The sequence below is a fragment of the Meleagris gallopavo genome, chromosome 5 (genome assembly GCF_000146605.3).
Source record: "Meleagris gallopavo isolate NT-WF06-2002-E0010 breed Aviagen turkey brand Nicholas breeding stock chromosome 5, Turkey_5.1, whole genome shotgun sequence".
In the NCBI taxonomy this organism is placed as follows: Eukaryota; Metazoa; Chordata; class Aves; order Galliformes; family Phasianidae; genus Meleagris; species Meleagris gallopavo.
In genome coordinates this window covers 14,802,659-14,815,879 of record NC_015015.2, presented here as the reverse complement: position 1 = coordinate 14,815,879, position 13,221 = coordinate 14,802,659, and the positions used below count along the sequence as shown (strand labels likewise).

At 45.1% G+C, this 13,221-nt stretch overlaps 1 protein-coding gene across 1 annotated transcript; it reads right to left on the bottom strand.

Moving 5' to 3' along the window:
- Window positions 1-11,608: 11,608 nt before the first annotated feature.
- POLR2L (RNA polymerase II subunit L) lies at window positions 11,609-13,215 on the bottom strand. The gene is made up of 2 exons (XM_010711142.2): window positions 13,078-13,215; window positions 11,609-11,956 (listed from the first exon to the last, which is right to left on the bottom strand). The coding sequence occupies exons 1-2, from the start codon at window positions 13,170-13,172 to the stop codon at window positions 11,848-11,850; spliced, it is 204 nt and encodes a 67-aa protein (XP_010709444.1). The 5' UTR covers window positions 13,173-13,215; the 3' UTR covers window positions 11,609-11,847.
- Window positions 13,216-13,221: the final 6 nt, after the last annotated feature.

Genomic DNA, 13,221 nt, shown 5'->3' with positions numbered 1-13,221 from the left:
ATGAGGTCACCCCACAGCCTTCTTTTCTCCAGGCTGAACAAGTCCAGCCCCCTCAGCCTGTCTTCGTAGGGGAGGTGCTCCCTCACAGGTCTCAGACCTTGACCCCTGTTCTCATGTCTCATCCTGTGCTCCTCTGTCACTAGGAGTGCGCCGTGGATCGTGCCACCCTGTCTCCCGAAGGGAAATGAGCCCCCTTTGGCACAGCTGTTGTGGGATGACAACTGAAAAGGCTTGGCATGGTGTCTTTCATCAAGCAATTGCATAAAAGCCATTTCTTGCATTCTTTCTGAATTGGCTTCTGCAGTGTCTGTGAGGGGATTGCAGTCACGACTGTGCAGTGTCCCCACGGGCTGAGCAGCCGCAGGTGCTTGGGTGCTACCTCCTCCTGGGGCATCAGCACTGATTTCTTTCCCCCTGGACCTGGAGATCTGGGCTGTGCAGCTGTGCTGTGTTCCCCTGGGGTGCTGTGGGGGCCAGTATGCTTTGCTGGGAATAAACTAGAAAACAGATTGAACAACAAGCAGCTTCTGGAAGAGCCCAGCCTATGACAGTCACCCTATTTCTGCTCCGTTTCAGACAAGACACTGACCCTAAGCCAGGTCATAGATGTGCCCTTTCTTTTCCTGTTTAACTGGGAGGATTTTTTTTCTCAAAGTGCTCTTGGTGCTCTTTTCTTTTGCTGTTTCTCAAGCCTGCCTTCGGCAGTGGTTGTTATTTCCTCATTTCCCTGTGGGGTTGAGCAAAGCTGCAGTGGGGGAGAGAGAGGAGCACAGGAAGATGGTAATGTCCTCCATCACTAGATGCGACAAATGTGCTGCACTTGGGAAATGACACAGGGACATAGCCTCTCCTTTCCTGCTGTGAAGTCTCCCCAGAAGGACAGACACTAAACCATGCTCCTTGCCAGGAGACTGCCCATTTGCTCCCCTTATTCCGTGCTTTTTCTCTACTTAGTAGCTCTCACTGCAGAATAAAATGATCCTAATGGGCATAGCCTTGCTTCAATTGCCCTTGATGCAAGATGGCCTTCATAGTCCTGAGTGCTCTTATGCCAGTGTGTCTGAGCTTGCTGCTGTGCTACAAGCCCTGGTGCCTGCTCACAAGCAGCCTCCTTCCCCCAGTTACAGGGCAACCAAAGACTGTAGTGGGGGCAGCTGTGAGCTCGCTGCTGGTGTTTCTGCATAGCATCTGGCCCTGCAGCCTCTTTAAATCCTCACAGTGCATCTGTCCCCTTGTCTCAGGTGTACCCATGTGTGCACACCCCTGGGAGAAGCTGATGGCTGCTCTGCTCCTGTGGGATCTCTGCGCTGCTCCCTGTCACAACACTGAGCAGAGACAAGCTGCCTCAAGCAGGGCTGAATGCTGGCACCCACATACCACATCAACAAAGCCTCCTCCTCCCTTGCAGTGAAGGAGAGGAGGCCCCAGATATCCCTATTCCCACCCAAGTAGCCCTTTCTGCAGGACAAGGTAAAAGGATGTCAGGATGGGGGTTTGAGCCTCTTGCTTTTTTCTACTAGGGAAACTGAGGCAGTGTCTGAGCTCATGCAGCAGGAGACACTTGACAGCACACCACATTCCCAGCACATACTTCAGCTGTGATAAAGCACCCTCTTTCCTCCGAGAGCTGCCTGGTTAATCCTCTTTTAACCTTCCCAAGCAGACTTTATTGCCTGGTTGTTTTTCTCACATCACTTTATGTGCTTTGATTACTCACTGCCCATCTGGGGCTGCAGTGCTCTACATTAAGAAATGATGACCAGCCACTGGGTTAAGAGTTTGGGGCTGCCTCTTCTGGGAGGGGTGAATGACACCTGAGGGGTGGGCAGAAGGATGGGTGCTCCATGGCCCTGCAGTGATTCTCCAAGGGCTCGTGCAAGGCTGCAGCAAACCCCAGGTAAGCCCCAGGTGTCTGTGTCCCCTGTGCCCACTCCTGGCTCCTCTTCCCACATCATCCCTCTGCTTGCTGAGTGCTGCCAGGCATTATTTGATATTCAGCTAAATCAAATCTGGTCCCACTTAAACACCCAACTCTCTGAGATATCTCAGCCTAATTCTCAATTTATCCTTCTTTGTGTTTTCTGTCCTTCCAGGTCTGCCCCAATCCACAAATGTGATCAATATTTATAATTTATTTCCTTTTCTCTCTCTTACCTTCTCCCACTGCTCTCTTCCAGGACTTTAACAAAAGTTTTTAATAGCATTCAATTCAGGGCTGACCTGCTGTTTCCTTTGCTGATGGGCTCATGAATGATTCAGCTGTTTGGGCTCTATCTGGCAGCTGTGACAGAATTGTTGATAAAACCCCATTTCTGAGGTTTGGCCCGCTCTCCATGTTAAACAATGCGGAGCAGGGAGTGAGCCTTAAAAAACAGAATCACAAAGAAAGCTGCTTATGTATGAAATACAGTTTTCAACCAAAAAAAAAAAAGCCCACACAAATTCAACTGTATTTTACTGTTCACTTGCTGTAGTTAATGGCACCAAATGGGGCTGTTGAAATGACAGCCCAAGCATTTGGGCTCTCTGTGCCTCTTGTTTTTCCCCTTTGCACATGCAGAGTTGATCATATTTTGTCTTCCTTGCCCCTTATGTTGCAAACCTCTTTTTGCTGCCTATACAAGCTGTGCCACGCTGCACAGCCCTGGTTCAGCAATAGACATCTTGCTCCAAAGCAGATATTACCCCACAAAACTGCTACATTCCTAAAGCCATCAATGGGAAACTCAAATCCGTGCCTAACTGCTGCCTCTGCTTTAGCATCAGCAATTTCTTCTAGTTTTGCTCCATTGCATAAGCTGTAGCTTCATATAAAGTCAATCTTGCTACTTCAGCTAAGGTTTCTGGAACACGGGCACAAATAAATTCTGCTCTCCACGCACTGCTGGAGAAGCTGCTGTTGTTTCACTGCTTTAGAGTTCAGAGCCTTCCCTGGGTCCAAGAGTACCAGTGAGCTCCTAGGAAATCATAGGAACAAGGAAAGGGAGTTCAGGAGCTGCTCTGGAGGAAAAGGAGAGTTTAGGGTTTAGCTGGTCATCTTCCCGAGGAAGGGGAGGGCTCAGAACAGGGTCACTGCCAGCAGGGCTCTGTGCTGCTTTTCTCAGGAAATGAGCCTGGAGGCAGCCAAGTGTGCAACCCAGGAGCTCTGGGCTCTTCATCTCACCCCAACTGACTGCAATTAAGGCAATTCTGCCTTTACTGGGGATAATTGAGCTAATGGTTTTTTCCAGCCTACATCCCTGCTCCTAGATAAGCTTATGAGCCGAGTTCTGATCTCCCTTGTGGGATTCACAGGAGGCAAATGTTCACCTCTTGTTTCCTGCAGCTAATTGCTCCCACCCCCTGCCCTGGTGCAAGTGGCAGAGATATCCCTAATTGCTCTTAATGAAACCAGTTGGTGGGTGAGAGTTATTTGAAGGCCAGAGTAGGCTCTCAGGAGGGCCTTGCATTCTGGGGATCCATGCTTGAGCTGAGGGGGACACGGTGTGTGTGGAACAGGACAGGTTGAAGTGCTTTGGGAACTATTTGGTGGTGACCTATAAAGGATGAGTGAAGAGAAATGGGCCACTGCCTGCGCTTAGAGGAGTCAGAGCTGCCTAGGTTTGCTGTGTCTCATCGCACAGCTAGAAAAGAGCAAACCTTTCTTTTCAGATGGCATTTGGGCAAAAATATAGATAGGAAAATGGATTTAGAAAGGGTAAGTGAAAAAAACAAGATATGTCCATTAATCAAACACAAATGAATGCGTTGTGCACTCCCAGCTCCACGCCAGGCAGCTGAGAAGTCCTTAACTTCAAGCATTGCTCAACGAAACATCAGAGTGTTATCAACACGATTCTCATCCTAAATCCAAAACATGGTTCATACCAGCCACTATGAAGAAAATTAACCCTATTCCAGCCTGAGACTAGGATACCTGACCGAGCCTGGGAGCAGCAGGAAAAGCATTTGCCAGAACCACCTCAGAGAGATGGCTGAGCTATAGGTGTCTTTAGGCACCCCAGGTGCTGTTCTTGCTCTGATAAGAGCTCATTTTGTTTCTCTTGCTGCTTCTTTCATCTCTAATGTGCAGGTGGCAAAGAGGGCAGCCATGGAGGGGCAACACAAAGGCCTCCTCTCCTGGTCAGGGCTGGGATGCGTTGAGAACCACCTCAAGTAACAACTCCACAGCTCCTGTACCCTGGGCTGCAGTGGCCCAAAATGATGGGTGGGAGCAATCAAGCAGAAACAGGTGGTGTTCAGGTGGCAGGAGAGACAGCAGGGCCTGGAGGTGCCTATGGGGCTGGCAATGCCCAGTCAGCAGGGCTAGCAGTGGAGCTGGGGACCTTGAGCTCAGCTGTTTCCTGAAGCATCATTTCATGTTGCCTCTACCTCAACCACTGACATGACTTTAATACAACTTTTTAAAGTATGCATTTGTATCTAGTAAGCCCTTGAGTACAGCAGAGTCCCTTTTATATTGAAATTCAGGTTCCTCAATAACATTTTATTATGAGGCTTGCTATTTTTGGAATTGCTGTTACTCTGTTATGAGCAAGGCACCTAACATCCTTCGATATGAAATCATTAAGGGCACAGCAGAGTTCATTACAGGGGCATTTCTCTGGATTAAGAACAAATCAATACCACACACTAATATCACAGCCTGGTACCTGGCTTTGGTTGCAAACAGCACACCCTGAGAGGAAGATGCTCTTCTTTTGGCCTCTTGTGCTCTTCTTCCAATATCTTATTTACTGTTTTCCCCCAGGCTGTTGTGATGGATTTATGAGCAGACAAAATCCAAAGGTTGTTTTTCTTTAAGCTACCTGAATATTGTAGCTTTTAAAGTAGGGAAGTGAGAAATAACCAGCTTAAGTTTGCAATCTCGCTGTACCCTTGCATGCAATATGACTTCCCCTTGGAAGTGAAGGCCTGCAGCTCTGTCTGGGTACGCTCAGCTTATTACAGTCAGGGTTTAGAATAAATTTCAGATGTTTCAAGTTGAGAAAACATGGGGGTGGTGTGCTGGGAGAGAGGGTGAGGATTGTTTATAAGAACCTCCAACAGAGGGAAGAGCTCTGCTTGTGAAAATCTGCCTCAGCTGAGGTCTGGAAGGAGGTACGTGCTTCCAGGTGGAGGCTCCAGCTCTGCTCCTGACACCCCAAATTTGCTTCCTGGGCCTGGCTGGCCATTGCTCAGCCACTGGGAGCTGCATCTTGGGATAATTCCAGCTGCATTCAAAATGTGAACTTATTCCATGTGTCACTGCTCCCAGCTCCCGCAGCACATCGCATTCACTTTGTTCAGTAGCAGTGTAGGAAGCTGTTGAGGCCAATGGCATTTGTTTCTCTTTATTTATTACAAGCAATATTCATCAATAGAATTTAATTATTACTTTTTTTTTTTTCTTGCCTTTTGCCTTTTGAAAATGCTGTTCAGTGGAGAAAGGCAGCCACTTGTCTAGGCTGCATTTAACACCGAGTGGGTCCAAAGCAGGGAGGTCCTTCAAGCTGCTTTTGTCAGTGAAATTAACAACAAAAAAATCAAGCTAGTGAAGTGTGGAGCTGGAGGCCATCTTTGTAATGATCTGAAGCACTCAACCCGTTAGAAGCTTAATGCTTTCATTTACAAGATCGTTCCTGGAGGAAGACCTCCTGGTCAAACTGCTATTGCTCCTTTAAAAAAATAAAGTTTGTAATTGCTTTGGCTGCACAGCTCATTACAAGGAAAGGCCTACAGCTGAGTGCAGCATTCATCTTGCTTTTGTTTTTAAACTTTCAGTCCAGGCATTAGGTATTCCATTGCTGTGTATAAGTTTACAAATTCAATTACAGAAGCTCTGAACTTCCACTTTCTTTGTAAACGGGAAGCTTGAGGGCTGTGCTGTATCACAAACCACGATTGTATTGATAAACAGTTGGGCAGAGCCCTGTTAGCTGGTTTGTAGCAGCTGATCAATACTTTCAGGTGGTTGACACTGCTCTGATTACCATTCATCTTGTTTTTCCATTAACTGGACTTTTTCTCTTTTTGCTCTCCCAGTGCTGTCTAGGAAGGAGTGCACCTTTACACGCAGCACCGTAGAGAAGATGGTTTAGTTAAACAGGCCAAAAAAGGGTGTGGGAGGAAGAATTTGGAGGTAGCTTTGACTAAATAGCTGGAGATAGGTGGGCTTTTGGGATTTAGCTGTGTTCTTGTGCTTGCTGAATCACTGGGGACATTGATACTGCTGATCTTTGACCTGCCCACAGACAAGCAGAGCTTTGGAAAAAAATAATATATATATATATATATGTATTCCATTAGAATTTAAAGGCAAAACATAATAGGAGTCCTTGTTAAGAGGGAGGCAAGAAGAAGCCAGGCACTGGATGAAATTCAAGATTTTCCTGCCCATTTCTGCTGATTTCTGAAGGGCAGAATGGGCATCATCTTGGCAGGGAAACCAAGGTGTATACTAGTGGCAGGCTTGAGTCACAGATGTATATATTTTTTCTAAGGCCTGTCTCTAAATATACACTGTAAGGACATGAGCAATGATGTTACACAGGGATGGGCAAAGGGGAGTCTGCTGATGCGATGAGCCCAGGAAGACAAGACAGTGGGATGGGATGGATCCCATGCACACCATGGAGAAGGGATTCCCATTGTCCCCAGAGAGATGTCAGTAAGGACAGTGACATTTCACTTAATCTCCAAAGTAATTTGAAGCTTGTTTATAGCACTGTGGTCAACCGAGGGAAGCAGCAGTTTGAGAAAGGTCAGCTGCTGACAGTGGGTGCTGAGCACAGCTGTACTGCTGCTTGACCTCAGTCCACAAAGACACCAATTCATTCCATGTTTTAAAGCAGTTCATTGCTTTGAATGCACTAATTACATCTTCTTTTGAAAGGAGAAAGTCTGGTTTCTAGAGTGGGTATTGAGCATTTGTTCTTCCTATTTCTAAGATCAAACCTGTGCGGTGAGACATGGGTTAATTCAAAATCATTAGTACCTATGGAAAGTCTTCACCACAGCCTCTGGGGCTGTTGTTTTGAAGTCTGTTGTTAACTGCTAGTTTCTTGCATTCCCCAAAGTATATGTGCTTTTAGCTTTTAGTCAGCTGCTCCATGCCTTTCTTTGATCGCTATTTGTTCAGCTCCTGAAAGCAGAAAATTATGAACCCTTTTTAATAAAACACTTGCTTTGTATTTGGGAGGGATAAATGAAAGACTTTTCTGCATGAATTTTCTAACTTGGCTGTTACAAGACATGATGTTTGATACAGCCTGTGGAGAGCAGTTATACTGGGAAGGAAATAGTGGGGAAACTCAGGGGCTTTGTGTCCTCAGCTGTATGTGACCTGCAGGCCAAACCAAGGTGTGGGGCACCAAAACTTGTGACCAATAAAGTCTGAAAGACGTGGAGTAGAAATAAGAGTGAGACTAGAATACTCAGCACTCTCTGCATGTCTTGGCTTTACATCTCCTATATATTTCTACAGGAGAGTGTTAGGGAGAAATAAATGAGGGTTTGCTACTCCCATGGAAATATCATACTGTTTCCCAGCACTAGCCTGAAGCACAACCAATTGCCCTGCAGCTCTCCCCAGGTGGCCAGAGTTGCTGAAGCCAAGGATAACTTGTTAACTTTTTATTTTTTCTATGGTCTTACATGCTTGAGGCACACAAGGCTGAGGTCTGCAGCACAGTCTGAAGCTCTTTGAGTGTCTAAGTCTTGGGCACCTCCAACAGCTTTCCTTAGTAGAACGTAATAAAACAAATTAATCCTGGACTCTAGGTGGTCTAAGGCACCACATGGTATCAGACCATTTGAAGTCCCATTGAAATTAATGAAAAGACTCCCACAGACTTCAGTGGGCAACACATCAAACCATGTAGCGTGGCAAAGCCAACACGCCCTTAGTCTTTGGTTTCCAAATCTCTGCATTGTGTTGTTCCTGTTGAAGAATTAAAAATCCTTCTCGCTGGTGAGCAAAGCTGAATAAGAACTGAATCTGAAAACAAAACCGCTATGTAAGCAATGATGCTAATATATTCAAGTGGAAATCAAAACTGTGCTCATCATCTGGGCAGTCGGAGCCAGGTGGGAGCATTGTTATTTTGGAGATGTCTTATCAGAGCAATGGCAGGAGTAAGAAAATCTTGCCATCTAATTAAAGCTCAAATTCTGCTCAGAGAAGGGGCTGAGTACCAGTGCCAGTTGCTTACTAAGTTCAATGTTGAAGTTAGAAAATGCTTAGAATTGGGCTGCTCTTTTAGAAGCAAATAGACTGTAGTAGGTTTCCTTTTCCCTTTCTGTGGAGATTGTTTTCTCTTGTAGAACTATTTGCTGGAAAAGAGGCAGCTTGTGGTTTAGATCCTCATAGTTTGTTACCAATAAAACATAGACTTGCAGCTACACGACAAGTTAGGCATCTCTATGGAAACTTACAGCTACAGGGTTGTGCATTGACTGTAATGATGATTTTCAGATCTTTTATTTTTATTCACATAGAAGAAGCATATATGAGAATTCAGGCTTCAGGATCCAATTCAGGACTGCGACTGGGGAAAGGGCATGAGAAGGACAAAACCCAGCGTACCTCTCACAGTATATCGCCTGGGGTCAGGCCCTCCGCAGTGGCCTCCACTCTTTTTGGAATAGAAAGCTTGAGACTTGTTGTGGAGTACTGACCTTCCTTTGGATGAACCCAAAATTATGATTAAGTTCATGTTTAAATTTATTTTTTATTTTTAACTGCCATTTCTAGAAATGCAAAGCTTTCCAAGCACACAGATAACGTAGTGCTGAGACTTTGGGTAAAACAGGGAGTTGGACTCTACGAACAGATTTACCTGTGTTTTGACCTCATTCCATATCATATACTAATCAGGCATGACTTTCATTTTTATAGGATGCTGATGAAGAAGTGCCTAAGCCTCTCCTGTGCCCCCGAGAGGCAGATATCCAAGTGGTTGTGGTTCCTCTCTTCTGACTGCACTTGTTTCTTTGCCAATACAAAGTTAATGTGATCCCTACAGCAGTCTTTCAAAACCAGGTTGAGAAATTTCTGAAATGCTTCACGTATAAAATGAACAAGCAACTGCAGAGTAGCTGCTACACATTTGGTACGTTTTCTCTCTCCCTCTCTTTTCCTTCTGCTCTTTATTCTGCTAAGGTCTCCTTTTTGGATCAATTCAGAGGAAGCCAAGATGATTTTTTTCTCTCTCTTGTGTCTGTGCATGTGTCTTTTCATTAGCTTTAAAAAGTGTCACTGTGAGCATTTCTAATGGCTCTTCTCACAGAGCTGTGGCAGGTTAGGAAGCAGATGCAATACGCTTCTGTTATTAACAGCTGCAGAAACAAGCATGGAAGAAGGACAGTGAAAAGGGAGTTACTTTCCTAGTTACTAAACAGCAAAGGTGAAAGCTGAGATTTATAGAAATCCAATGAAAAATTCACAGATTATTATTAAAAAAAATCTACTTCTGCTCCTGACCATCTCAATGACAAAACTCCTGAGAAAACCTTTAATACAGATATGATGAAGCAGTTGCTCAGCCACATTGCAGAAATGGCTTTTTGGCCAATGCTGCACTTAGAAAAGGGGCAATGCAGACAGGTTGTTGTTTGCTGCTCGGAGTGATAGTAGTGCTGGCTCTGACTTAGTCCTGCTACTTGCTCTCGTTTGCTGCTCCTTGTGTAACAGCTGGTTGGTGCAGTGATACCAGAGTGGGTGTTGTTGGCACCCACAGCGCCACGTTCTGTCTGAGAAACAGTAGTAAGAGCAACCAAGCTGGCTTTTTCCTTAGAAACTCTGAATGAAGCCTGCTTTGTTTTTGCAATCTGCTTCTTCATTATAATGTTTAAGAGCCGTAGCTTTTCTTATCAAGTAACTTAACCTTGTGCTGGTATTGCTTCGGGAAGAATCTTGTTATTCTGAAGCAGAAAGCTAGATTCGAAAATTGCTTTTAGAGAGAGAAACAAAGTACTGTTGGCTCTCTAATCCCATCCTTTGGCACTGATGCATGGCTGCCTCAGTTGAAGGCAGCAGTCTGAGCTGCTGTGCTGTCTCAGTACCACTCTGTGGACAAATGCAGGTAAGTTGATCCTGGCATTTGGAGCTTTCTGTGAGCAGGTTAACACGTATCTCCATGTAACGCTCCACTGTAATGTGGAAAGGTCCTACAGGAGTTCAGCTGGGAAAGGTCATCTTATATTTCATAGTGTTCCTTTTAAAAAACAGCCTGAAAGAGAAGTGGCTTGGTTTTTTTTTAGTGCATTTTGCTAGATAATATGGCAGTCACGCAGAACAAAAACTATCCAACAAAGTGAAACAAATACTAGAATTGTTTAATTCTCTTTGCATTAAGCTAAAGCTTGTGGTTTTAGTGTCTTTGCAGAAGAACTGCTGAATATGAGAAAACTTTCCCACTATCTCATTGTAATAAATTGAAGAGTAAGTTCAAGTGTAACGATTGGTGGGGTAATAGCTATAGCCAAAGGCAAGCTCTCCTGTAAGTGTTCTTTTTGAGACAATCTGTTTTTAAGGTTTGTGCATAGAAGTCTGACCGAGTCTGACACTAAATAGCATCAGTGGAAAGGCGGGTTTTTAGAACCAGCTTCTTTATAGTTCTTAAACTAGAGAAAATAATCCAGATACCTTTTACCCAGCACCTAAATTTGACTGCTGAGATTTTAATTGAACCAAGATAACAGCAGGCTGCAAGTTAAAGAATTATCATCTCTCTCAGCCTGTTTTCTACAAGGCTGCATAACTATGATTTGTCCTGTATTTGCACCCAGGCTGATATTGCATTTAAATGGAATCCTGAATGTGCACAGACGTAAAAGTAGCCTGCTGCACTTTGGGGCAAGATAAGCTCATGTGTGTGTACACACTAGTGAGAATAATGCTTTTTCTGGATGTCAGGCAGTTATGTGAGATGTGGTCCAGCCTTTGGCTGACAGTGCAATAAGGTGAGAAAAAGGCAGGGTCAGTGACTGTCATGCAGCAGGACCCCTCCACGAGCTCTCAGTGTACAGCTAACTTCTTAGAGTTATGTTCCACCAGGAGAGCACAGGGCCATTATAGTTTGGCCAGGCAGTTCCACGCTGCATGTACAGTCCTATGTGAAGCCAATGAAATGACTGACAAGTGGGAAGCTTGCATGCATACCAGCTACACAGCAGTGCTGGTGTTTAGCAAGACTTTGATCCTGTTCACAGTAACATGCATAAATTCTCACATCCATTGCCTTCAGTGGGAATGCTCAGCCATATTTTACCTGAGTGAAGAGCACTGCTCCACCTGATTTACTGTTTTCTGTGATAGAACTGTCAGTGTTTTGTTAAAAATTGGGGTACAGACTATAGGCTGACTTTAGCTGAAGTGAAAAAATGAGGTCTGCAAGCTACTAAGAGTAATGCCTCATTCTTACCAAACAAACAGCCCCTGTGCTGTTGCCGGAACCCAGAACTTTGGTCTGTTTCTAACCCCCCTTGACTGCCTACCATCAAACACTGTATTTTTAACTTAATGGTATTTCTAACCTCAAAATGACCAGTGCAAGGACATGGCGAGATGAAAGCATATGCTTAACTTGATCCAGCAACTACAGGAAGGCTACAGGCAGAGGCTTCCTCTAGTTCAACATTTTATGTTCAACATTTTATGTGTACAGATGATTATATTTCATAAAACACACATTTATTTTTGCTGGCAGAAGCATCTAAAAGTTACACAAAAAAAAAAAAACCTAAAAACAACCTCTGTGCACTGAATTAAAGAGAAAAATCTACATTTTTAATCTCTAATTCTGAAGTGGACTTCATCCTTCATTTATTTCCTTGAAAGAAGTTGGTGACTGGGGCAGTAGACTCTCATTTCTCCAGAGGTGCATAATTCAAAAGCTTCTCAATCAGATCCACGTGGGCTAGGAGCATCCTGCGGCAGCAGTATCTCTTCAAACCAAGGGCATCCAGGGCATCTCTATTAGTGAATAAGAACAACATTAAAAAAAAAGAAAAAAAGAAATGAGTCAGAACACTTGTAAGTGTTCCTAAGCAACACACTGATTACTCTGAGCTTAATCATAAAGAAAAACTTGTTTGCAGTTTAAACCAAGACATTTAGCGTGTGCTCTTAATGTTCTCTTCCATTTACTGCAACAGGCATGGTGTTTGCCTGTCCTCTGGCCAGCAGATGCACATGATCTTCTGCTAAAAATGGAATCTAGCCGACCAAACTACCAGAACTTTCAGAAGTCTGGAGAATTCCCACAGGGTCAGAACCATAACAGACCGGATCTGAAGCAGTCTGTCTTCTGAACCAGCCCACTCACAGAATCACAGAATGGCCCGGGTTGGAAGGGACATCAAGGATCATGAATCTCCAACCCCCCTGCCACATACAGGGCCACCAACCCCCCCAATTTAATGCTAGACCTGGTTGCCCAGGGCCCCATCCAACCTGGCCTTGAACACCTCCAGGGACGGGGCATCCACAACCTCTCTGTTCCAGCACCTCACCACTCTCATAGTAAAGAACTTCTCCCTGACATCCAACCTAAACCTTCCCTCCCTCAACTTCAAACCATTTCCCCTTATCCCGCTGTTATCTACCCTTTCAAAGTCACGAGGTCATGGCACTGCAGGGTTAAGTGAGTTCCAAAAGTATTTTGGCTTTGGAAACAAATTTCTGCTCTTCACAGATAGAAAGAATCATTTAATTACAGTAACTTAGTTTTGTTCCCTCAAGCACCTCTTGCAATACCAGTCTGGAGAAAAGAGCTGCTCTGGTTACAATCCTGAGCGGTCAGGTGGTGTAAGAGGAACACAGTTTGAAGCCATTTCCCCTGCTCTTAAAATCCTGGCCAGCCCTTCCTGCCCTGAGCTGGCTAAGACACCCTACAGGTGTATGGCAAAGCGAGCCCTTTGTGAGCCAACCGAGATCACGAGTCCTCAATGGATACCGATCCACAACTTCCAGAAGCCTGTCGTTCTCCTGGCAGACACTTCTCTGAAGTACCGACGAACGACAGGCGGTCTCCAGACGTACGGGAACGGCACAACCTCATCCGAAATGGCAGAAGGCGCAGAAATAACACCCACCCTTCCGTATACTCCGCCTGCAGGAGGCCGAGATAAGCTTCCCACTTGTTTCCGACGATTTTGCCGCACGTGAAACACCTGACCGGGATGATCATGTTCGCCGGGCCCGCAGCTCGCCGAGCGTAGCCCCACGCGCCGGCTTCT

Excerpts from the sequence above, each read along its gene's own strand:
- POLR2L (XM_010711142.2), bottom strand. The coding sequence starts at position 13,172 with ATGATCATCCCGGTCAGGTGTTTCACGTGCGGCAAAATCGTCGGAAAC. Across the intron at positions 11,957-13,077 it reads CAGGCGGAGTATACGGAAGG|AGATGCCCTGGATGCCCTTG; the intron begins GTGGGTGTTATT and ends ATTCACTAATAG.